Here is a 25074-nt window from a genome sequence, read left to right as displayed (position 1 = left end):
CTGGTGGCTGCCAATAATCCTTAAAATATAGGTTTTCAGAAGTAAAAACGTGCATAATGAAATGACCAAAAGGCCCTTGAGTAGAAATGAATTCAAGCAAACAGAAGGCGCACAGCGACCTCCAGTAGTCGCTCCGGGAGGTCGCTCCAGGCTTCGGGAGTGACCTGGAGGGGTCTCTGCGAGACGTGGCTCTGGGTCGCTCTTCGCGAGCGACCTCGCTGTGTCGCTCCGGTCACGTCACTCCGGGTGATGGAGACGCGAGCGACCTCGCTGTGTCGCTCCGGTCACGTCGCTCTGGGTGATGGAGACGCGAGCGACCTCGCTGTGTCGCTCCGGTCAAGTCACTCTGAAAGGGTGTCACAGGGACTTCACGATGTCACTCCGGTGAGGTCGCTCCCATGCACTGCTCGTCCAATGATCACCTTTATCACCTCTTTTGTGCTCGAAATGCACCCAAATGTCTCCAAGAACTCCATGTGGTACTTCAATACCTGATAAGGACTCATGTATGCAAAAATGGAACCTAAACATGGCTAAATCCTAGTCTATATGATCAAAATGCACATGGGTGAATGGATAAGACAATGGAATTATGCAAGATATCAAAGCCCTTGGTGCTTGTTTCAAGCCGTAGAGAGCTTTATGTAACCTATAAACCTTATCTTCACTTCCGTTTACCTTGAAACCCTCAGGTTGTGAAACATAAACCTCTTCAATCAAATCTTCATGAAGAAATGCCGTCTTAACATCAAGATGATGAGTCTCCCAACCATTGGACGCAGCTAAAGCGATGATAACACAAACAGTTTCTATCCTTGCAACCGGAGCAAACACCTCTTCAAAGTCAATGCCATGACGTTGCACATAACCCTTAGCTACAAGTCTGACCTTGTATTTGCTTATACTCCATCTGCGTTGTGTTTTATTTTAAAAACGTACTTCAACCCAATTGCCTTGCACCCCATGGGAAGCTCCACAAGCGTCCAGGTCTTGTTCTTCTCTATAGACGGGATCTCATCCTCACAAGCTTCTCTCTAGACTCTCTCATATTTTGCCTCATTCCAGTCCCAAAGCTCTTCATTAACGAGAAGAAGAAGACTTTCTGTCTCAATAACTTCTGATATCAGAACGTAGTCATCCAAGTAACTCAGTTTTGTACTAAATCATGTTGATCTTCTCGGTATTGTCTCAAAATCCTCTGTTTCAATTTCCTCTGTTTTGACTTCATTATCACCATCACGGTCACTGTCTTCTTCTTCTTCTTCTTCTTCACATTGATCGATGTCTTCAGTCACGGGTTTAGCTTCTATCTCTTTATCATAAACAGGAAACATTACGTCAAAGCTCGCTTCATATGTGTCGTCTCCGACCTTGTTCCATCTCCAAGTCTTGTCTTCAGCAAAGATTACATCTCGGCTGACCACTATTTTGCGTTTCTTAGGATCATACAAATGATATGCCTTCGAACCTGGTTCAACTCCGAGATGTAACTAATTCTCTAGACTTATCATCCAGCCTTTTGAGATGTGGAATATCTTGTTTATCATAACAAATACAGCCAACTACTCGTAGATGTCCCTCGTCAGGCTTCCTTTTCTTAAAACACTCGTATGGACATTGATCCTTTAGCGTTCGAGTAGAGATCCTATTAATCAAATAGGTTGAGTGTCTCACAGATTCTCCCCATAAATAGTTTGGTACCTTTCGTGTGTTTTATGATACTCCTCGTCATCTCCATTAACGTCATGTTTCGTCTCTCCATGACTCCATTCTGTTGTGGTGAGTATGGAGCCGTTAAATGACGGTTGATCCCATGATTATCACAAAATGTTTGAAATTCTTGTGACGTGAATTCTCCTCCCCTGTCTGTGCGTAGCGTTTTTCTTCCTCAATAAGTCGCTTAAACCTTTTAAAACGATCAAAGGCTTCACTTGATACCCCCTAAGTACGGAACATTCAGCCGGTACGGTTTTGATATGAACTCCGATGGGAGAACTGATGGATCGTAGGATGCGGAGTGGCCTTCGATGTTCCCCTGTCTAATTGTCGCCTGATATGACTCACAGGTCCGACAAAGAGACGGTTCTCAATCTATTGTCGGATGTGACGCACCAGTCCAACGAAAAGGAGAGAATTGTTTGGAGCTAACCACACCAAGCAATCAAAGACAAGTTCTTGAAGAAGAAAAAAGAGAGAGTAAGGACTCAAATTTTATAAAGGGAAAATCGATCCCAAAATCTGAAGTTGAGTTAGATACTTATAGAATTCTTGGTCAAAGAGAATTGATGATAAATGTGTAAAAACAATGCATAGAAAACATAAACTTGACCAGATCTTGTCAAACACGGAAAAACAAGAAGACTGGTCGATGGTCTCTTTGCCTACTTCTGTCCAGATTCAATGTATCCGGCAGCACGTCCTACGGTAAGGGCCAGTACATGAGCCAGACAGTCGGCACAGTCTGAATGAAGATTCTCATGAACTGAACTGGACCAAATGTGACCGAGATCATCTGAAAGCTTCAGTATTGTTGCCTTAGAGAATTCCTGATGATTAAACTCAAAGATCAGATCAAAGTAGTCGGACAGTCCATCAGTACATCCGTCGGTACATGCGGTACAGCCCAGCCAGACGAGAAATGAGAAGCTACGGTCTGAATCCGAATCGGTGCGTTGGAAGTTGATTCTGGCTCGATCATTAGTCCTAGCTTGTCGAGTTGTTCGGGAAAGACGGGATTCAGTACCGTCAGTTCGGTCGTCTGGTCGTGGATCCAGCCTGAGCTCCTTGTCAGACGTACGCGGGTCGATCCGATACACTGCACAGTCAGTCTATCTGATACGGTCAGATGGCCGAACCTCAGTCGAAATAATCTGATTGTCCTGATCAGCATCCAGTGCTGGTTCCATGTACTAATCCATGGAATAAAGCGCATCATTCCCTCCTTCTTCAAAAGGATTTGTCCACAAATCTGGAACATCTGCAAGAAAAGGGGAAAGATCAGAAACATTAAAGCTAGAAGAGATGTCATACTTACCTTGCATGTCTAGTTGGTAGGCATTGTCGTTGATCTTCCTAAGGATCTGGAAAGGACCGTCGACCCTAGACATGAGTTTGGACTTTCTCTCTTCTTGAAATCGTTCCTTCCTTAGATGAACCCAAACAAGATCACCTTCTTTAAAGACCACTTCCTTTTTCTTCTTGTTTGCCTTCCTTGTGTAGATTTCGGTTTTGACTTTGATGTTGTCACGGACTTTCTGATGCAACTTTAGAATCGTGTCCGCCTTCATCTTGCCATCTGTACTAACTCTTTCACTCAAAGGCAGAGGCAAAAGATCAAGTGGAGATAAGGGATTGAAATCATAAACAACCTCAAATGGAGAAAAATTTGTAGAAGAATGCAAAGAATGATTATATGCAAATCTACATGAGGCAAACATTCTTCCCAAAATTTCAAGTTTTTCTTAATCAATGATCTAAGCAATACAGATAAGGTTCGGTTTACAACCTCAGTTTGACCATCGGTTTGAGGATGACAAGTAGTAGAGAACATTAATCTGGTACCTAGCTTAGACCACAAGGTTTTCTAAAAATAGCTAAGGAACTTAGCATCACGATCTGAAACTATTGTCCTAGGCATACCATGCAACCTAACAACATCTCTAAAGAACAAATCAGCAATATGCACGGCATCATCAGTTTTATGGCACAGAATGAAATGAGCAATTTTGGAGAACCTGTCAACTACCACAAAGATGGAATTTCTACCAGATTTTGATCTAGGCAAACCAAGTACGAAGTCCATTGAAATGTCAACCCATGAATCAGAAGGGATGGGAAGAGAAGAATACAAACCTTGGTTCAAGGCCTTGGACTTTGCTTTCTTACACACCACACATCGGCTGCAAATTCTTTCCACATCTTTCATCAGGCTCGGCCAATAGAAGTGCTCATGGACGACCTTGTGTGTTTTCTTGACTCCAAAGTGTCCCATCAGGCCTCCTCTGTGTGCTTCCCTGAGAAACAACTCCCTCAAAGAACATTGGGGAACACAAAGGCGGTTATCAGAGAATAAGAAACCAGAAATCTGATAATACTTCCCATAGGCCGTTTTAGAACTCTTTCTGAAAACTTCTTTGAAATCTGGGTCAGTTGCATAAATGTCTTTTATAAACTCAAAACCCAGCAACTTAGTCTCAAGGGCTGAAAGTAGAACATACCTGCGTGACAAGGCATCAGCCACCACATTCTCCTTACCTTGTTTGTATTTGATCACGTAAGGAAACGTTTCTATAAACTCCACCCAGCGTGCATGACGCTTGTTCAGTTTCTGCTGGCCCTTAAGATCAAACGATGAGAACAAGAAACCATCACTTGCTCCTCCTTCCGGGTTAGGAATACAGTGAAGTTGACTAAAGATATAGAGAAAGAAGCTGCAAATTGGTTCATAAAGTTTATGGAAAAAGCTTTGGAGAAAGGGATGAAGAAGTGTAAAGGCACGGATGATGCAGATGTTAACAAGTTCCACTGTCTCAGTTTTTTCCAAGTTGTAAACTAGGTGGAAGCAGAACAGGCTGTTGTAATCAAGTTTATCATACAGTGGCTGTTCTCAAATGTCATAGATAAAAGATGGTCATATCAGTAAGAAAAAGAAGAAAAAGACAAATAGCAAATGTTATACAAATTACATAAGTAGCTTCGTGTAAATGTAATGAAGGTCAATTTATCATTATCATAAGTGTTAATGCTTTATCAAACTAAGTCGAGAAATAAGCATAACTAAGTCCAGCTGTTAAGGGCGAGTTGCCTGATTTGGTCCCTTGATGGCAGTAACAACAAGCTTGACTTGCAAGTAATTGAACTTTGTTTTGTTTCACCGAAACCAGATTTGCAAAAGAAAATAAAAAGAGCGAATCGCATTGTTTTAATAAAAATTTGTATAAATACATAACTCCATTACAGGGTAACTAAAATCAAATGAGGTCTGAATCTGACATAACTTTTTCTTTTTTTCATTAACAAAACTTGAGCTTTGAAAAATCAATTTAAAAATGATGAAACCAAAATCAATGATTAATACATAATCAGAAAAATAAAAAACTAACAAAATGTAACAAATATAAAAAAAAAATTTATTGAATTACGTACATAAAATAATCCATAATACATAACAACAACAAAATATTGCTTTTACGTTGTATCAAACCAAATTGCACAAAAATCAAGAAGAAAAATAGTGTATCTTAGAGTTTTTTTTTTCATGTATAAACTCAAGTTTTTCAAAAAAAATCAAGTTAAAAGTATTAACCAGAAATTATTAAAAGAAAGAAAAAAACAAGTAAGATTCAAAAATAGTTGGAAAAGTAATAAAATAATAATTTTATATGAATATCAAGAGAACTAAAAAATTGTAAAACAAAATTATAAAAACGTAAATCTAAGCTACTATATCCAATCAAATATCTAGAATACACCCAATTTAAGTTTTCAATGAATAAAGAGATACAATGTAATAAATAAAAACACATATCATGTTCACATCTTAAAAAAAACACATTATAAACCACATGAAGAAAAAAACAGAATATACATTACTCATGTTTCAATTTTCGTGTTGCAGAAATGGGCAATCACTTAAGATAATAAGGATGTAATTTTGTTAATCAAATAAACACAATAATAATAAATTACACTAATTAAAATGAGACAATATAAAAATATTTGTTTGATAGAAATTTTTAAACAAACCACATTAATATAAAAACAATTGTTAACCTATAAAATTAAAAAATAGAATATTCAGTACAATGCGGGTAAGGTAATATAGAATAACCTGACAGTGAAAATGCCAATAATCGTAGAAATCAAATTAGATGATCTAAATAAAATAAACATATCGGTGGAAGTCCATTTGGTCCGGTGGTTTGACTAATGGTTCATTAATGCTTCTACACCAGAAGGTCTGGGTTTCAATTCCCGGAGAAGACGGAATTGTGCGATTAATGGAGAAAAGGCTTACAAGTGATCTGCAGCATGACGCAAGGAGTACCGACAAGCGTGGATCCTATAGGGCACAGCTCAGGTGATGCAGTCAGGCGTAAATTCTTATATGGCAAGTAGAATTGTCGGTTTTAAAATCGTCTGTAATATTTCTCATAGTTGTAATAGCATAATTATCCAGCGTTAAAAAATAAAATAAACATCTCAAAATATTCACTCTGCCAAAATAAAAATAGTCTGTTAAATTTTAACATTATATTTTGAGATTTAGTTAACCGCAACGAAATTGAAGTTGAATATCATAACATCAAACAATTTTAACCGTCAAAATTGATGAAAATAATAAGTGAAATAAAAAAAATAAAGATTTAAAAATAACATATAGTACATGTTTTAATAATAAACATAAAGTTTAAAAAATATCTAATGTTTCATAGTGTTTTGTAATTTAAAACATTTATGTGTCTTATTGGCATAGTTAAACTAAAATAAACACTGAGATAAATTAAATAATTATTTTTAAATGTTTACTATAACTAGATAAGTTGATAACTTCTAAAATGAACTTTAAAATGCATAGATAAAATTGTGGTAAAAAAATTATGAACTTTAATAGTATTTTTAGTTAAAAGTAAATTAAAATTTCATATAAATTTGTATTATTAATTTATTTATTTTTTCACTCCAGGGTCCGCCACCTAAGATCGAAGTCTCTCATGGTGACACGTGTCCCTCTTATGATACGCATCACTTCATTAACTTGAGTACTTGACCATCGGATGGGCTTTCTCTTATACACTTAATGGGTTCTTTCTTTCATTATTAATTTTATGAAAGTAAAAAACGCAGCCAGATAGAAAGAGACCAATGTCTTCTTCGGGTAAGGATATCCAGTTTTAGGGTTCATGATTCTCCTTCAATCTCTGACGATCTTCAACAACAATGGAGTTTCAGGAGGGTGAGTGAGCGAATCGTCGTGAATAATATATTTGTCAAGCATCTATTGTGTCGGTTCCTCTTATCCTCCGAAACGTTACGAGGTATTGATTCATCGCATTCAACAAACTCCATCGACCTATATCTAGCACGATTTCACATTCAATGTTCCTTATCCCTTTGATGGGCGGTGTATCTTGACCTATAAAAAATTGAGTCTTCATCCCTTGAAGTCTGACCGTTGTTCTTCCACCGTTGAGGCGTGGCTGCTCAGATTTTGGGAAGTCAGAAACCTGAAACGCGACGGGGAGTTGATAGGCGTGGACTTATGCAAAGGTTTTCTGTTCTTTATACTCATCATGATCATTGTAGTGTTAAACTTTTCTGGCGTTTAAACTTTAAACTCATGATTATCAAAGTTTTGTATTCATATCTTTAGATCATCATACTGTTAGACTTTTCTGGCGTTTAAACTCATAATTATCAAAAACAATCATTCTTGGTTTCAATCTTTTTGGTTGCTGTGAACTGTAACCTCAGTGTTTTTTATTTGTTACAAGATCGATGCTCCACTGAATGAGAGGGATGGAAAAGTTCTAATGATGGTTCTACTTCTCCACCACAATGGAGCTGCGAAAATAAGAACAAGCTTACAGTGAATAAATCATGAGTGAAACCCATTCAAAACCCATTGTGTCAACAGAAAATAGTCCATTTTTTTAAATCAGTTTTTCATTTGTCATTCAGGTCTGATTCATGTGTTTGTCACATGTTGTTCTTAACTCTGATCGTGCTATATACAATACAAGTGCTTCTCTCAAGCTGTCTGATTATTTCTTTATTGATTTCTTGGATGAAGATGAGATGCTAAGAAAGCTATGGAAGTTTGCAAAGTAACTATCTTATTATAAAATATACAGTCATGTGCCATACATGGTCTAAGCATAATTTGTTTCACTCATCGAACTATCATATCTCTACTCTTTTAGTGTTATTTGGATTGCTAAGTGATCAGTAGTGCTTTATTACAATCTAAATTTGATGCATGTGTCAGATGTCTAGATTGCAATGTTTATTTTCTAATATTGGGCAGGTTTGGTGATCAAATGGGGCTAAATGGGAAGGCTTTAGGCGACAGAGAAACAAAGAATTAGCAAAAATAAGTTTACAGTTGTAGGAGTTCCCCCACATGCATCACATGGTCTGTAAGAAATAATATTCTTGGCTTAGGACATAACAGGATTTATCCCTGGATGGAATGTAGGTAGGGTGTCATCGCAAAACTATTACGAAATTGCACTAGCTCACTTTCCAATTTTTAGATTATTTCACCTTATTTTCAAAAGGTTTATTACTTCCTTTACTATTCACTTCAAAATTGTAGTTCTATTTTATAAAATCATAAAATATGTTCATTAGGCATTTTATATTTGTTTTTGTTCATGCTTCACCTCATATTTGTTACTGGCCATACTCTGCGTTTTTTCAACAAGTTGAGGATAAGGTGTAAAAATGTTTCCAATTTTTTGGACAAAAGTATAAATGTTTCCTTTAAAGATCACTAATATTAAAGAGAGGAGAATATATGATCTCAAAAGAGCAATGACAATGTCAGGTAAAAGAGAAGATCAATGATAATGTAAAGCCGAATTAAAAGCTCAAAAAAATAGTGTTAAGAGCGTTCAGTTTAGAGGGAGATCATAAGGATGGAGCCACCGCAAATGATCCAAGACTCACTAAAGAAGATACTATTCCAAAACTAATTGGGTTATGCAAGTGGAGAAATTGACTCACGAACTTTGGTTTGAAGAAATTAATCTATATATATATATATTCAATAGTACACACAACAATAAACTAAAACTGTAAATCAACTGTCAACAAATAAAAGACTTCGTCTGAAACATATGTTCACCAAGGTTGAGACCTCATAAGAAGAGTAAGAAAATTTTATACATTTCTAACTTAATCTCTGACTTTTTATTACATTTATGTTCACAAAAATAAAATGAAGTTTAAAAATAAATAGTTTATGAAGTTTAGCAAAAGAAAAAAATAATCCTTCAAATCATATAAAAAAAATTAAAATGAAAACAAAAATAACAAAGCTGAATAATAAATATATTTTCAAATAATTTTCAAAAATTGAAAATAAACTAAATATTATTTTTTTTCTTCAGTTACGGGCCTACCCTAGTATATTATATATTTTACCACAACAAGCACTACAAGAAAACATATTTTTTACTAGGGTAGTATTCGTTGTAAATTCGTCGTAAACGGGGTGTTACGACGAATTAACCTCGAAGGACGTTTCGTTGTTAAACCTCCGTCGTAACGGAGGTTTCGTCATAAACGACTCGTTACGTTTACGACGAAATATATTCCCCGTAAAGCGCAGGGAAAGAATTCGTCGTAAATGAGACGTAAGATTTCGTGGTAAAGCCCACGTAATGATTTCGATGTAAAGCACACGTAAATACTTTCGTTGTAAATCACTCGTAAACATTTCGATGTAAAACCCTCGTAAATCTTTCGATGTTAATCACTCGTAAATCTTTCGATGTTAATCACTCGTAAACATTCGATGTAAACTCCATGTAATGTTTACAAGAAGTTTACATCGATTATTATTATATGATTATGAATTAGTATATAATAAATTTTAATTTATATTTAATATTCAGAATTTAAAATAATTTAAATTTTGAAACGAAATATGAAATTGAAAAACATATTTTAAAAAGTCATTTAAAAAGTCATACAATAATATTTAAATTCATAATACAAACAGAAATATAAAAAAAACTGCATATTCTCGAAGTAGTTGGTGGGGTTGCTCGGCTGTTGACGGGTTGGATCGGATTCTTGGGGATCTCGTACTGGCAACCCAAGAGCGGCTCGTCTCTCACTCAACATTCTCTGCATAACCGGGTTTTCCACGGCCATCACGTCTAGCAAATCCTCAAGAGAGTCTAAACGAACCTGCTGGCTATCCATTCGAGCCTTCATCTGAGCAGTCTCTTCATCCCGTCTCGAAGTGTATGACGAAGTTGCCCTTGCAACTTCGTTAACAGAGCCTATACCGACTATCCGTCCCTTCTTTTTAGGAGCGACCTATAAAATCAAAACATATATTAATATAGTTAATTATGTTAAAATATTTAAAATAATGTAAACAAAAATTTTAAGTTGTAGTTGTTTCTAAAAATGCATCACTAATCATATCTTGAACCCTATCATGATCTACCATCTGCTCCTGATCTTGATGATAATTATATTCATTATGCAAATGATTCGGTTCTTCACTATGATGAGCATCCTCAAAATTATTATTACTACTACTAGCTTCATTTCCCCCATAACCCTCTCCATGTTGATACCAAATGTAGTACTGTGGTGTAAATCCTATGTTTACTAAATGCTTCCATACAGTTTCACTACGTGCAAATTTTGAATTCCTGCATTTCCGACAGGGGCAGAACATCTTACCGCTTTCCTGCGTGATCGGTGTACAGCCCGCCTGGTGCATGAATGTCTCTAGCCCGCTCAGAAATGCGTTCGTCACCCTCCCGTTGGAATCTTTGTGCAAATACATCCAACTCCGTAACTCGTAAATACTACCGCCACCGGCCATTTTTTTCTTAGATTTTTTTTGAAATTTTTTTTTTTCTGATTTTTTCGGATTTTTTTTTTCCGTTTGTGTGTTGTGAGGAAGAGAGTTGTGGGAAATGACATATATATAGAGAAATTTTCGAGTTGGGTAGTTGAAATATAACAACGATTTTACAAGGAATGTTTTACATGAATTTTACATGGTTTTAACATAATATTTACAACGACTTTACGACGAAATTAGGTAAGTTAAAGCACATTGAATACACGTTTTCACCTAAATATAAAGGTAACATGTTTCGTTGTAATGTCGATGTAACGATTACGACGTATTTCTCATTCCACGTACTTTCGTCGTAAACTTACATGGATTTTATGACGAACATATTTCGTCGTAAATTTACATGGCGTTTACGACGAAAGTTGGACTCCTCGTAACTGCGTTATAAACACCATGTAAATTTACGACGAAATATTTTCGTCGTAAATCTTCGTTGTTATGGGCACGTTTTCTTGTAGTGAAGATAATATGTGTACTAAATCAAAAATCTGCCACATCAAAAATTTATGATTAATGCAATATTTTTGTATAAAAATTCCATCATCAAGTTGGGATGACATAAACAGGAGTTGATTACACTAAGAGACATTTTTTGAGTTTCTATTACACCTAGAGACACTTCTTACATGTGACACACTTTGTTGTGGGCCAGCAACAGATTGTGGACAATTTTGCCCTTAATGGGAAGGACAGTTGTGGATGGGTGATTTGTGGATGAGTGATGTGTGGTTGGGTGATTTGTGGACGGGTGATGTGTGGATGAGTGATGAGTAATGTGTGGATATGTGATGTTAATGTGTTTATAGTAGATAAGTGGACAAACTCTCTGTTTTGATTCCATAAAACTATACAACAATACGTGGACATGGACTCATGTTACTAAAATTATACCATAAAACGTGGACACGAACTATGTTATCTCCAATACAAACACTTGGCTTCTTCAGCTCAATTGATAAATTATCTGCAGTTAAACTTCAATCAAAATGAGAAAGAGATGATATCGAATAAGCGTTTACCTTCTGTCGGAGAGTAATAGATCTTGCATGTCAGAGATTTCTGATCTAAGGAATTTGCGCTTTGTCATGATGTGGATGGATGTAATTTTGATTAGAATTGTATTTAGATCCCGAGATGATGAATGAAATCGAATGAATATTGTCCATGTCCACAACTAGTTTATAATTCTGTTAAGATGTTCATGTCCATAACTAATTTATAATTCTGTTATCCACGCTTTCGTGTTCACGTCAACATTTTGTTTACACATTAATATATATAATATATATATGAACATGGATCTTAAAAGATAGAGAATTTTATATAGTTTATTATGACAATTATTTTTGTTTAATATATTTTAGAACTTGAGATAAAAGTAAATAAATACATAAAGTAAAATAAGAAAAATAATAAAATGAAATAAGAAGAGAAGAGATATTCTCTTTAGTTTAGGCTCATAAGAGTCTTTTTGACAAACAAAAGTGTGTCTCAAGTAATAAGTGTCTTGTAGTGTAATTTGAACGTGAGAAAGTATCTCTAGATTGTAAAAAATTCTTAAGCCAATACATTACCTCGCTTCTATGAACATGAAACATAAAAAAAATAATGTAACAGTTTAAAGAAAAGATCGCTGGACCTCTAAATCTGAGTCATTGTTGTATATATGAATCTTCTCAAAATTGACATGTATTCTAAAGGAACCTGTTTTGGTCTGTATTAGCTAGGATTAAACTAAATATTATTTGAGGTTTAGATACCAAAACAAGCAGTTGACTCTTTAGACTATTCCTAGAATATTATTTCAAACTACGAATCTGGTTCATTATATACGATGGATCACACACAAGAAGTTGAACACCACAACTCGGTAACTCTCGTTGCAGAGATTCACCATCTTCACAACAAGATCAAAGATATCTGTATGATAATCCTTGAAGGCAAATATCTTCATCTCCTCCAAACACGGGGAAGACTCCAACAAATGCTTCACCATTCTCATCTCTCCCGTTGTCCCTCCACAACTTTCAATTTGTATCTTTTTCAGTGGACAAGATGTGAGCCAAAGATTTTTGTCCTCCCGTGAAATGGAGTCCCAAAGAAAGAGACGCTGAAAGCACAAAACCTACAATAAGAGCATGATTAATCCGAGCTCTTAATTTGGGGTTTTTAACTTATGATTTGACATTTTTTTTTAATACTTTTATTCGGGTTCTTAGAGCATGATTAACCTGGACTCTTAATTTGGGGTTATTAACTCATGATTTGACATTTTTTTTGTTTTTGATTTTTTTCTTACACTTTTCGACTAAGAACCGGTTCTTATATCTCTTATTTAAGAGACGGTTCTTAGCATTTCTTAGTTAAAAGTTAAGAAACGGTTCTTACCCAAAGCTAAGAACCCCATCCTAAAAACCCGGGTTAATCATGGTCTCTGGAGTATCAAAAGAAATGCTCATGCTCGTTGGAACATGTACTGTCATGCTTTCACAACCCTCGGCTCGGAGAGTTAGCTTCTTAAGGCTTGCACTTGACACTGTATCACCCCAAGGTTTCCACAGAATGTTTTTTACGTATAACTCATCGAGCACAGGGAAAGCGGGAAGTAGCATCTCAAGCTTATCCTTACAGCGCAAATCTCGGCTAATAACTAGAGTTTTAAGCTTTGGTAAGAAAGTGCCTTCAACTCAAGGCCACCACTGAACGTCGCTTAATTTCAGCATGACTAGTGTCCTACTGACGAACATCTCTTGAGGCAGAAGATAATCAAGATCATCACGACCATCTTCATGAAAAGTTCAAGGTCTGAAACACCATGACGCAGCACGTTACGTATCCAACGATTCAGATCATCTGGATGAACATAGTTTTTACACTTTAGGGATACTTTATTAATGGAAATATTACCCTGCAAAGCCAATCCCTTTCCATAAAAGCCATGAAGCTCCGCATAGTTCCATACATATCATCCTTGCGAATAGCACCATAAATTGCACAAGAAACAGAGCCGTCTAATTGCACGATCTTGTTATGAGAACTGATGTCAAGATTGGGGACCAACGTAAGAAGATTGCGCCACCTCGTAGAGAGAACAGATGTCAAAGCAGCAAGCTTTGTCGGAAGGAAGGACAATATATGGCTAAGAACCTCGTCAAGTAGACCGCTAATATGATCCATCTCTAAAGTCATTGTCTTCAAACTTTAAGACTTGAAACACTATGGAGCAGATGTCAGGTACTATACTTCCATGTGTTGTTTTTCTTTTAGTGTTGCTATCTGTCTTTTACACGAAACAAATGTCTTGCTATCTTTTGTATGCCAGGAACTTGGAAGTCTAAGACACTTAACAGATGCAGGGAATCTGATTGAAGTCCCAGACCTTCTTTATAAGGCAAGGAGAGTGTTTTTGTCTTTGTTACAGCCTTACAGGGGAAGCTTATGCATCTCACGCTTGCTTACTGCCCAAACATTCCAGTGCTTGGAAATGGAGTGAAAATACTGGTCTTAAACGGAAGAGCGATCGAACAAGTGTCAAGGTGCAAGAGGCTCTATAATCTCCCTCACACGGAGAAAAGTGAAAACATTGAGGTTTCTTTGTCTTAATGGATGCATTAATATCACTGATCAGAAGTTGCAGGGGAAATAGAGAAATATGGAATTCAATCTGAATATGGAATTCGTGAAAGGGTTTCCCACTCTAGATAGTTGAACCACAAGATATGATGTATTAATATCACTGAGAACCAACATTCTTATTATTACCGTTGTTTTTCAAATCTTGGATGTGTATAGTAACCACAAGATATGTAACAAAAGGTTCTTTTAGCAAACAAAACACGCATGTTCTTCCTCATTATTGAGTTTACACATCCCATTTCTGATCTTACAAGGAACCAACAACATTGCATATTACCTTTATCATACTGAGATTATTTACTTGTCATCAACTCCGTGGATGTTCTTCTTACGGGCAAGCTCTCGCGCCATCTCTCGTAGCTCCTCGGGTGAAGGAGGTCGAGGTGCCTCCTCAGGGTACACAACATATGATCGCTGCAAAACCAAAAAAATAAATAATTGAATCCATTGAGCATTAAAGGAAACAATTCAGATCATAATATACACATGTTACTAAGCAACAATCAAGCGAAACATATCAATTTTACATTTCTAATCGAACACGATGATATTCAGTAAGAGAGAGAGAGAGATTACATTTCCCATGAATTTCTTGATATTGGTGCTATTGTTGGCGAATGTATACATAAGACCGATAGGTACAGCGACGTAGAAACCGAACTTGGCTATCTCCAAGATCCCTTTCGATGTTCCTACAGCCGACATTTTTTTCTTTCCCAGAGATCAGATTGGATCCAACGACGAGCTTTTTAGGGTTTTTCGATTGAGAAATTGGGGGGGGGGGGGGGGGGGGCAGAGCCTATTCGTCTACTTTAATGGGCCGGTGTATTGCTTGTTTACGAGCAAGCATGTCAAAGCCTCTTTATAATTTTTGAAGCCTAAATAAAAGAGCTTTGGGCCTGGCCTCATCGAGTCATTCATTGATTCCATCAACCCTTGAAAAAGCTTTAGAGAACACATACAAAGACTCCTTATATCATAAATAAACAAGTCTCCACGTCTGTATTTTGCCGAAAGGGCTTTGGTTCAAACAAGACAGAGATAGCCATAGCTATACATCTATAAAAACAATTCTTGCAGCGGCTACAGTTGTACTATGATCATACAGTATGATACTTAAATGACCATTGATTGTTTTATTTCATCACTGTTTTTTTCATTTATATTTTACTTGGTGAATATTTATCCTTTTTTCTTTTCTACGAATTTTAGTAGACATTTTGTGTTCTTACGAGCAAGCTCTCTCAACATAAAAAAAAAAGTTTCTCCAAAATTGAATCCATATTTTATAAAACTATAAACAAATATTTTAACTCAACTCCAATAGGAGCATGTGTTAAATGGAGTAATGTTAAACCAGTCCATTTTTTTTTGTCATCAAGCCAGTCCATTATAGACATAATCATATAAAACATAAAAATAATCATATTCTGAATTTTTTTTTTTTTTAAACATAAAACAAATGTTATCATAGTAAGCGTGTTTTAATAGCAACACAAAATTATCTACTGAATCCTACTATATAAAAGGGACTAAATTCAAGGCTTTTGGGACTATCCACCTCAGCCAAAATATTCTCATAAAAAAAAAATTAGAAATAAATGTCATTTAGAAGATAATTAACTAATATACGACTTTTGATATTTTTAGAAATTTCAAATTTGTAACTGCTAATTTATTAATAGAATCATATATCTAGATTGAATTATGTTCTATTTTTAATCGTTAGACTTCAAGGGTAAATAAATTATTAATTTATAATATATATAGTTTATAACTTTATATTGTAGTTATAAATAAAGAGAAAATAACCGGGGAGGGTGAAAAAACTCATGTAAAATTATGTAATTAAAATGGTAAAATGGTGAGTATGATGAGGTGAATCTAAGAAAATTTGTTGTACAAATTATGGTGCTTTATTTGTCCATTATAATGATTTAAAATAAAATATATATTCACATAAATAAGTCAATATTTGTTGTTTTTTTTTTGGTAAGATGTTAAGATTATCATTTTCTAAAAGGTTACACTGTTGTTTTTAAACAACTTATTACATCAAGGAAACAAAAACAACCAACAACAACTCAAAGTAAAAAAAGCCTTAAGGAAGTCTTATACAAGAAAGATAAAAAGAAGTAGAGAAGAAGAGAAAGAAGAACTTGCCGGGTAAGAGAGGAGACGGTCACGCATCTTACGGTCGAGAGAGGCAAGGATGACTGATGAAGGTGAGGAGACAGCTGTGAACACACGAGCATTACACTCTTTCCACAGCAGGTAGATGGCTGACTGAAAGTAGAGCTTGATGACTGGAGTAGCATGCGCATCTGCGTTGACGCGAGGTTGATTGATCCAGGCTGCAACAGAGTGTAGATCATCCGAGGAGAAATCCAAACTTCAGCAACAAAAGGCTCCTATATCAAGCGAGAAAAAGAGCACTCAAAGAAGAGATGATGGTGAGTCTCTATTTCCAGATTACAAAGGACGCACGTTCCGAAGACATTTAACCCCCAACGCCTCAAGCGATCCTTGGTTGGCAGTCTTCTCCGCAAAGCCAGCCATGATATAAACGCATTACGTGGAATATGTTCCTTGAACCAAATAGTCTTGTGCCAATATTTACTGTTGATAGTGTTTATATTCTTTTCTGACATTAGTATCCATATTTTTTTAGTAAACTGATCCAAAGAGATTAGTTTGTGGAGCTAACCAAACGAGGATTATAGTGTTTACTTTGGAAAAAGTAATAGGTTGAATGATAGATGACGTGCGTGCTTTTTCACATGGAAATCTGCACATATATTAAAATTGTAAGATTTGAATCATAGAAAAAATATAGTGTATATGACTGAAGTTGGTCCATTCCGAAACTAAAGATGGCTAAAATTCTTCTTTGTCAAAATGCATAGATGTGAATCTTATACGAATAGAGTTCTCCATTGCTGAAAGCAGTGTAATAAATTCCGTGTGTAAAGGAGAAAACATGTTATATAAGTGAAAACAAAAATTATGATTTTTTTTCTTGTGCCTATAGGCTCTTCGCAATTTGAAGAAGAAAGAACATATTGTGTAAAAATCTTTGGCTCGGTCAAATTTTATCCAGTTGTTTATAAAACTGTTGTTATCTGATTCATGTAATTTTTCAGTGTTGATTTAAAAGCTCAAAAAACCCATCTATACTGACTTTTTGATATTTTTTTCTGTGATTTGAATTTAAAAAGAGATAAAACTTTCGATAAGTTATGTAAGCTCAGAACAAGTATTTAGCTTTAGAAAGCATTTACATGTTTCAAACTTATAATATATACATATATAATGTTTAAAATTATGCATATACAACCTGTGTAAAATGTGCCTGAATATGTTTCTCTTCTTTAATGTGTTAATCGTACTATATATAACATTATTTTAGAATTTCAAAAATTTTATGTCACATACAAAAAACCATCAATAAAAAATATAATTCTCCATCTACAACAAGAAAAATGAAAATTTATAAACATATAAATTTAAATTAAGAAAAACTAACATTGGAAAAAAACAAGAAGTTAATGTAAAAGAAAAAAACCAAAAAATAATATTATAAATAAAATAAATTTATAAGACACAATCCGCGCGAAGCGCGGAAAAAATCTCTAGTCAACAATAATGTTTGTAGACAAACAAAAAGACCAATCGATATAATAAATCAATATTACTTAAAAGACTAATAATTAATTTTACTCTTTGAAAGTACATATAAAATATGGGACAAGAAATCTAATACGAGACGTCAAAATAAATTAGAATTGGTTATAAACATCAAAACTTAAATATTAAAATCTAACCAAAAATCCGTAGTGGCTTTTAAATCCAAAAACTATTAATCAAAAAGTCATTTCTCCTTTAAAAAGTGTGGGTCAAAATCTATTCTGCGTGCAATAAAAATTCTTTTTGTTTCTAATGTGAAATTTTTTTTATTATTTGCCTAAATTTAATAAGATTATTTATTTAGAGACCAAAAAATATTTCTCCACATTTTTCTTTACATTAAATAACCATTTTATTCAGTTTAAAAACTTATAAAATTTTGGTTCTAACACAAACTCGTTTGATTTGGTTTAAATAAAAAATAAGTCAGGGTGTAAAGTTGCACAAACACAAAGATTATAAGAACTTCTTTTATTAGATTTAGAAACTCTCTCAAAACTAAACATTTCAATATGTTTCTCTTGATTGAACATCTCTCTATGAGAACTCTTTATATAGGAAGAAGCTACATCTTTTCCTAAGGGCGAAGGTACATCTTTTTCTAATAATAATATGGAAACATTCCTAAGCTCGATATGTTTTCCTTTTTCCTTAACCCATCAAACTTCACTTTAATGAGTTAACTTGCTCCTCAAGTTAATTGGAATTATCCAACATTCTCCCCCCTTAATTCCAACTTGAATCTTAGGTACGTTGATCTTCTGAACTCCGATGAACTTGCGCATTGCTTCGAACTTGATCCTTGCCAATGGCTTAGTGAGTATGTCTGCCTTCTGCTCCACTCCAGGTACGTGCTTCACTTCGATAAAGTCGAACTCCACACATTCTCGAATGAAATGGTACTTCGAGAGCATGTGTTTGCTTCTACCGTGAAACACCGGGTTCTTGGTGAGGGCTATCGCTGACTTGTTGTCAATCTTCAACACGACCTTCTTGTCTTCTTTGTTCATGATCTCTACCATTAACTCATGTAACCATATTGCTTGTTTTGCAGCTTCTGCAGCTGCCCTGAACTACGCCTCACACGAAGAGAGTGCCACTGTGGATTGCTTGCACGATGTCCACGTGATCGGCGATGTTCCTAGGTAGAACATAAACCTTGTAGTGCTTCTTCCATCCTCAACGTCTATGTTATGGTTGCTGTCACTGTAACCTGTAATCTCCGTTGTTCCATCCCGTTTGAAGAAGAGACCATACTTTGTAGTGTCATTTATGTATCGTAGTAGATGCTTCACTGCTTCTCCATGACTCTCTCTTGGACTCTGCATATATCTGCTTAATACACCAACCGAAAACGCCAAGTCTGGTCGTGTATGAAGAAAATACCTTAAGCATCCTATGATGCTTCGATATGATGTTGCATCAATCTCAGGCTCCTCCTCTGCCTTTGATACTTTCGAACTCGTGTGCATCGGAACATGAGTATAGTTACATGACTCCATCTTCGTCTTGACAAGTATACCTTGCGCGTATCATTCTTGTTTGATGTGAATGCCATCAGCTCCTTGCGTTACTTCTATACCAAGATAGTATGTAAGCTTCCCGAGGTCTGACATCTCAAATCTTCTTGACATATCATCTTTGAATTGCTTGATAACGTTGAGTGAAGTCCCTGTTACAAACAAGTCATCAACGTATATAGCTATGATCAGAAGCTCCCCCTTCTCTTTCTTTTGATATACCGCAGGTTTCTTGGTGCACTTCGTGAACTCCATCTCCTTGAGAACACGGTCGAGTTTGATGTTCCAAGCTCTCGGAGCTTGACGCAAACCGTATAGTGCTTTGCTAAGTTTTTACACATGATCCTCCTTTCCTTTCTCCACAAAGCCTTCTGGTTGAGTCACGTATATATCCTCATTTAAGTCTCCATTCAGGAACGCAGTTTTTACATCTAAGTCATGGATCTCCCATCCATTAGTTGCTGCTAACGCCAAGATTAGTCGTATGGTTTCTATCCGAGCAACTGGAGCAAATACTTCGTCGAAGTCTATGCCTTGTTGTTGCACGTAGCCTTTTGCAACTAGCCTTGCTTTGTATTTGATCACCGTTCCATCTGCATTTCTCTTGACCTTGTAGATCCACTTCAAACCTATCGGTTTCACACCTGCCGGCTTCTTGACGAGCTTCCAGGTCTTGTTTTTGATGATAGATTCGATCTCTGCCTTCATTGCATCGATCCAAGCTTGTATTACTACAGCTTCGATGAAACTTTCTGGTTCACCATCGATGGTGAGCAAGAGTCTGCCACCTTCAACTTCAGCGAGTAGGGTGTAATCATCGAACCGCTTTGGTTTTCTGATGTTACGACCATATCTTGATGTTACATGCGGGTCTTTGGTTTGCATCGTTGTTCTCTACTACTTGCTCTGTTCATCTGCGTCTACAGCTTCTTCTTCTTCATTATTGTTTTGCTCTTCGTGGTGTTGGTGATCTTGATGCTCATCGCCATCTCCTTCTTCTGTAACATCAATATGAGGAAGCTTGAATGATCATGCTTGAATGATCCTGGTTCTTCGTCTACGTTTGTTGATAGTGTGTACGATGCAGTGAGATGTCTAGTTACTCTGTTTTCTTCACAAAAATGAATGAACTCAGAAGATGTGAACTCTCCTCCTCTATCGGTGCGAAAAGTCTTGAGTTGTAGCTTCATTTGATTCTCCATGTACTCCTTGAACTTTTTGAACCGATCGAACGCTTCACTCTTCTCTCTTAGCAGCATCGTCCACATATATCTTGAGTAATCATCAATTAAGACAAATACATATCTATTGTTTGCTGGTGTTGATGGTGATATCGGACCGCACAAGTCACCATGTACCAACTCCAATGCGTGTGATGCTCGATACTTTGCTTTAGGCGGGAAAGACTTCCGAGCTTGCTTCCCAACTAAGCAGGCGCTGCACACATCTTTCTCGTGTATCACCTGAGGCATCCCTACTACCATCTCTTTGTCTACCATATTCTTCATGACTCCAAATTTCACATGTCCTAGCCGTGCATGCCACGTCCATGTAACATCAGTTTCTTGTATTTGAAGACACTTCGGATATTCAACCTCCATTGGCATCTTTTACAATCGGTTTGGTTGCCTTGCGACTTGTACTAATAGCCTTCCACGGGGATCTTTCAGCATCAGTAAGTCTTCTTTCATATTAACCTCACAACCCATCTCAGTTGTTTGTCCAAGACTTATGATATTGTGTTTAAGACTTGGGATGTAGTTCTTTGAGTGCTCTTCTCTCCCCTGTTTTTCCGATGAACGTGATCGAACCTTTCCCAACAATCTCGACGTTTGATCCATCACCGAATTTGACTTTGCCTTTGAAGACACTTCGGATATTCAACCTCCATTGGCGTCTTGTACAATCGGTTTGGTTGCCTTGCGACTTGTACTAATAGCCTTCCACGGGGATCTTTCAGCATCAGTAAGTCTTCTTTCATATTAACCTCACAACCCATCTCGGTTTCTTGTCCAAGACTTATGATATTGTTTTTAAGACTTGGGATGTAGTAGATATCTTTGAGTGCTCTTCTCTCCACTGTTTTTCTGATGAACGTGATCGAACCTTTCCCAACAATCTGGACGTTTGATCCATCACCGAATTTGACTTTGCCTTTGATGCTCTCATCTAGGTTTGAGAAGAACTCTCTCTTGCCTGTCATATGGTTACTTGCACCATTGTCAAGGTACCATATACTCGTATTTCCATCGCATTCATCAAACCTCTTAGGAAACACTCTCTCTTCGTTGAGGAATACTACTTCATGCATATATAATGCATCTGCTTCTTGTGTTTCCGTTAGGTTAGCTTCTTCTCTTGGTTGTGTAGGACAATGTAACACGAAGTGCCCCATCTTTTCGCATCTCCAGCATTTAACCTTGGAGTAGTCCTTCTTGGTCTTGTCCAAAGCTTCTCATCCTTTGTTATGACCATCAGAACCATTAGACCTTCCTCGTCCTCTTCCTCTTCCTCTTCCACCATAACCTCTACCTATGCCTCTTCCTCGCGAGTTGATATGGCTTCCACGACCTTGTGCATCATTCTTTACAAACATTAGCTTCGATTGATCTTCATCTTGGGTTTCTTCTTTGATGCGTTCTTCAAAAGCCTTCAATCTCCCAACAATGTCTTCGAATCCCGTTGAATTTAGATCCAACACTTGTTCTAACGAAGCTACGATGTGAATGAACTTCGTTCTTGGAAGTCCCTTCAGAAACTTCTTTACCAGCTGTGATGCTTCCATTATCTCTCCTAACGCGGCTGCTCTCGATGCTAAGCCTGAAAGTTTTCCTGCGTAGTCATCCACCGTGTTTGTGTCTGTCATCTTCAGTTTGTCGAACACAGACATCAAAGTTTGTAACCTTGCTTCTCTCACGCGATCAGCACCTAGGTTACGGGATTTGATAGCTTCCCAAATCTTCTTCGATGTATCATGTTCTCCAATCTGAAGTATTAGCGCCTCCGGGACTGATTGAAAGATTAGAGCAATCGCCATATTGTTCTTCTTTGCATCGTTACTCCCTGGATCAATCGTATCCCAAACTTCGTATAGACGAAGCATCACTTTCATTTGCATCGACCATACGGTGTAGTTGGTCGATGTTAGCATCGGACATCGTATGTCCTTCTTCATCTCAAGACCTTTATCACGTGCTTGAGAATCATCTCTCATGTTTTGATCGAAGTTACAACTCCTCTTGTAAACGACCTTCGAAACCTGGAGCTCTGATATCAATTAAAGTTGCACAAACACAAAGATTATAAGAACTTCTCTTCTTATTAGATTTAGAAACTCTCTCAAAACTAAACCTTTCAATGTGTTTCTCTTGATGGAACATCTCTCCATGAGAACTCTTTATATAGGAAGAAGCTACATCTTTTCCTAAGGGCGAAGGTACATCTTTTCCTAATAATAATATGGAAACATTCCTAAGTTCGATATGTTTTCTTTTTTCTTTAACCCAACAAACTTCACTTTAATGAGTTAATTTGTTACTCAAGTTAATTGGAATTATCCAACGAGGGTGGACACTCGAGGATCGATTGGGATTTTTTTTGAGTCTATTCATACCATTTGGATATTTATAAATAACAGTTTGGGTCTGATTCATATTTTTGTGCGCAGATTCGTTCTAAGATTGGATACTAATTTAAATTATAAAAGTGTTAAAAATCCAAATATAGCTTAGAGCATTAGCATCGTTGATCAAAGACAATTTCTCATAAATCTAAAATTAATATCTCAACAAAATTTAGTTATGTAATCAAATTCCAACATTTAAAAATAAATGCTTTAGTCAGTGTGTGACAGCGGGAGAATGGGTATCTCAGTTTTGGTTGGCAGTTTTTCATATGAAAATGAACTTTTTTTTCTCACATGTTTTTTTGGGGCTTTAAGACCATTTGATACATCAATGATGGTGCTCTTAGAACTCTCAAAATCCATTATTAAAAATAATATATAGCATATAAATTATAATAATACATGTTCAATACCTCAAATTAATATAAATTTGGTTCAGTTTGGATATTTAGATGCAGAATTCAGGTAATTTCTAATGTTTTGAATATTTTTATAGTGCTTTTGAATATCTACTTATCACTATTTTGGATAATTTTGGATGTGTTCCAGGTATTTTAGATATTCTGAATATTTTTGATATTAAATCTTAAAATAGATAATTTAATTAAAAATTTAATTGTGATAGGTGTATTTTCAGATATCCTACATATTTCAGTTCGTATGGATTCGATACAACGTTTTTGGATTCTGTTCGGTATTTCAGATATCCTACTTTTCCAATTATTTCAAACTACGAGTCTACTTCATATATCAGGCGAATCACACACCAGGAAGCATTTTTCACCACAGCTCGGTTCGGTAACTCCCATTGCATAGATTCACCATCTTCACAACAAGATCAAAGATATCTGTAGGATAATCCCTTCCGGCAAATAACGTTATCTCCTTCAAACACGACAAAGACTCCAACAAATGCTTTACCGTTCCAATCGCTCCCTTAGTTCCTCTAAACATTTCAATCAGTATCTTTTCCACTATCTTTTCCACTGGACAAGATATGAGCCAACCACCTTTCTCTTCCAGGGAAATGCAGTCCCAAACACAGAGATACTGAAAGAAAAAAAAAAGATACAATAAGGGACTCCGAAGAATGATCTCTATCTATGACTATGGTAATGCTTTTTTGACAAGTTGGTACCTCCATTTGTAGAGTTTCTAAATGTGGACAGTTCTGTAAGAGAACCGGCATTGCTTGCCATCCCACTGGGTGGACACTCCCACTAATTCGTAACATTTTGAGGTTGTTGAACGTTGGCATCGATTCGAAGCATATAGAAAACAACTGTAACAAGGAAAAAAAAAAAAAACATGATTAAGAAAGTTTTACTTTACCTAACATGGCTTTATAATGATTTCATGTTCCAAGAGAAAACAAAATAGAAACTTAATTATCTCGAGAGTTTTAGAAGAAAACGTAAGTGTCTTCACATTTCCTATGCGGGTCATGAGCTTACACAAATTTCCACATCTCAGAACAACATAGTTCCTTAACCCATCATCATTTCGCTCTCTGTATAGCTTCATATAATCAAGATCACGTATATTAAGGTCAAGTACTGCCTCAACTAAATTTGGCAAGTTAACTTTCGGATAGTATCTCGCAACTTCATCAGAATACTCAAGGTAAAGCAGACTTGAAGTATCAAAAGAAATGCTCATGCTCGTTCACTACAAGAAATATCAGTATTGGTAGCAAACCGAAAACGCTACCAAAAGATTTTCGTAACGTTTTTACAAACGCTAGGTCTGTCGCAGTTACGGTAGATTTCCCCTCTATTTAGCGTTTTTTCATGAGCTATAATAAATATAGATATTGTAGCTTTTAAACTCTGCTATATTAAATTTGTTCTATAACATCTTGTTTTTGCTATTATTAAGTTTTACATGGCGTTAACCAAGTAACATAACATATTTTATAATAACATCTTTTTAGTGCCATTGAATTATATATATATATATTATCCAGAATTTACATTTTATTTCTTTTTAAGAAACTT

The 25074-nt window shown here is 36.1% G+C and overlaps 5 protein-coding genes and 1 long non-coding RNA gene across 6 annotated transcripts; 1 reads left to right on the top strand and 5 right to left on the bottom strand.

The window, feature by feature from the left end:
- Positions 1-6762: 6762 nt before the first annotated feature.
- LOC106413828 lies at positions 6763-8273 on the top strand. Its single transcript, XR_001282670.3, has 3 exons — positions 6763-7269; positions 7494-7826; positions 8027-8273. It is a non-coding gene; the product is annotated as an uncharacterized LOC106413828 (long non-coding RNA).
- Positions 8274-12434: 4161 nt separating this feature from the next.
- Positions 12435-13798, bottom strand: LOC106412814 (putative F-box protein At3g58950). The gene is made up of 2 exons (XM_048766789.1): positions 13517-13798; positions 12435-12719 (listed from the first exon to the last, which is right to left on the bottom strand). Exons 1-2 carry the CDS (start codon positions 13796-13798, stop codon positions 12435-12437), a joined length of 567 nt encoding a protein of 188 aa, XP_048622746.1.
- A 544-nt stretch (positions 13799-14342) lies between these two features.
- On the bottom strand, positions 14343-15079 carry BNAC08G09690D. Its single transcript, XM_013854460.2, has 2 exons — positions 14822-15079; positions 14343-14659 (listed from the first exon to the last, which is right to left on the bottom strand). The coding sequence occupies exons 1-2, from the start codon at positions 14948-14950 to the stop codon at positions 14543-14545; spliced, it is 246 nt and encodes an 81-aa protein (XP_013709914.2). The 5' UTR covers positions 14951-15079; the 3' UTR covers positions 14343-14542.
- Positions 15080-19005: 3926 nt separating this feature from the next.
- On the bottom strand, positions 19006-19434 carry LOC125591884 (secreted RxLR effector protein 161-like). The gene has a single exon (XM_048766788.1). The coding sequence runs from the start codon at positions 19432-19434 to the stop codon at positions 19006-19008; it is 429 nt and encodes a 142-aa protein (XP_048622745.1).
- Positions 19435-21907: 2473 nt separating this feature from the next.
- On the bottom strand, positions 21908-22666 carry LOC125591883. The gene has a single exon (XM_048766786.1). The coding sequence runs from the start codon at positions 22664-22666 to the stop codon at positions 21908-21910; it is 759 nt and encodes a 252-aa protein (XP_048622743.1).
- A 1191-nt stretch (positions 22667-23857) lies between these two features.
- LOC106412815 (F-box/LRR-repeat protein At3g58930-like) lies at positions 23858-24736 on the bottom strand. The gene is made up of 3 exons (XM_013853704.2): positions 24506-24736; positions 24216-24359; positions 23858-24127 (listed from the first exon to the last, which is right to left on the bottom strand). The coding sequence occupies exons 1-3, from the start codon at positions 24734-24736 to the stop codon at positions 23858-23860; spliced, it is 645 nt and encodes a 214-aa protein (XP_013709158.2).
- Between the last annotated feature and the right edge of the window lie 338 nt (positions 24737-25074).

This window comes from Brassica napus, chromosome C8, assembly GCF_020379485.1.
Source record: "Brassica napus cultivar Da-Ae chromosome C8, Da-Ae, whole genome shotgun sequence".
In the NCBI taxonomy this organism is placed as follows: domain Eukaryota; kingdom Viridiplantae; phylum Streptophyta; class Magnoliopsida; order Brassicales; family Brassicaceae; genus Brassica; species Brassica napus.
Note: the sequence above shows the minus strand (reverse complement) of the source record. Positions and strands in the feature narration are given on the sequence as shown.

Excerpts from the sequence above, each read along its gene's own strand:
- LOC106412815 (XM_013853704.2), bottom strand. The coding sequence starts at position 24,736 with ATGAGCATTTCTTTTGATACTTCAAGTCTGCTTTACCTTGAGTATTCT. Across the intron at positions 24,360-24,505 it reads TCATGACCCGCATAGGAAAT|TTGTTTTCTATATGCTTCGA; the intron begins GTGAAGACACTT and ends TCCTTGTTACAG. Across the intron at positions 24,128-24,215 it reads TAGAAACTCTACAAATGGAG|TATCTCTGTGTTTGGGACTG; the intron begins GTACCAACTTGT and ends TTTTTCTTTCAG.
- BNAC08G09690D (XM_013854460.2), bottom strand. The coding sequence starts at position 14,950 with ATGTCGGCTGTAGGAACATCGAAAGGGATCTTGGAGATAGCCAAGTTC. Across the intron at positions 14,660-14,821 it reads TCAAGAAATTCATGGGAAAT|CGATCATATGTTGTGTACCC; the intron begins GTAATCTCTCTC and ends TTGGTTTTGCAG.
- LOC125591883 (XM_048766786.1), bottom strand. The coding sequence starts at position 22,666 with ATGAGAGATGATTCTCAAGCACGTGATAAAGGTCTTGAGATGAAGAAG.
- LOC125591884 (XM_048766788.1), bottom strand. The coding sequence starts at position 19,434 with ATGGAGTCATGTAACTATACTCATGTTCCGATGCACACGAGTTCGAAA.
- LOC106412814 (XM_048766789.1), bottom strand. The coding sequence starts at position 13,798 with ATGACTTTAGAGATGGATCATATTAGCGGTCTACTTGACGAGGTTCTT. Across the intron at positions 12,720-13,516 it reads AAAGGGATTGGCTTTGCAGG|CGTCTCTTTCTTTGGGACTC; the intron begins GTAATATTTCCA and ends TTGTGCTTTCAG.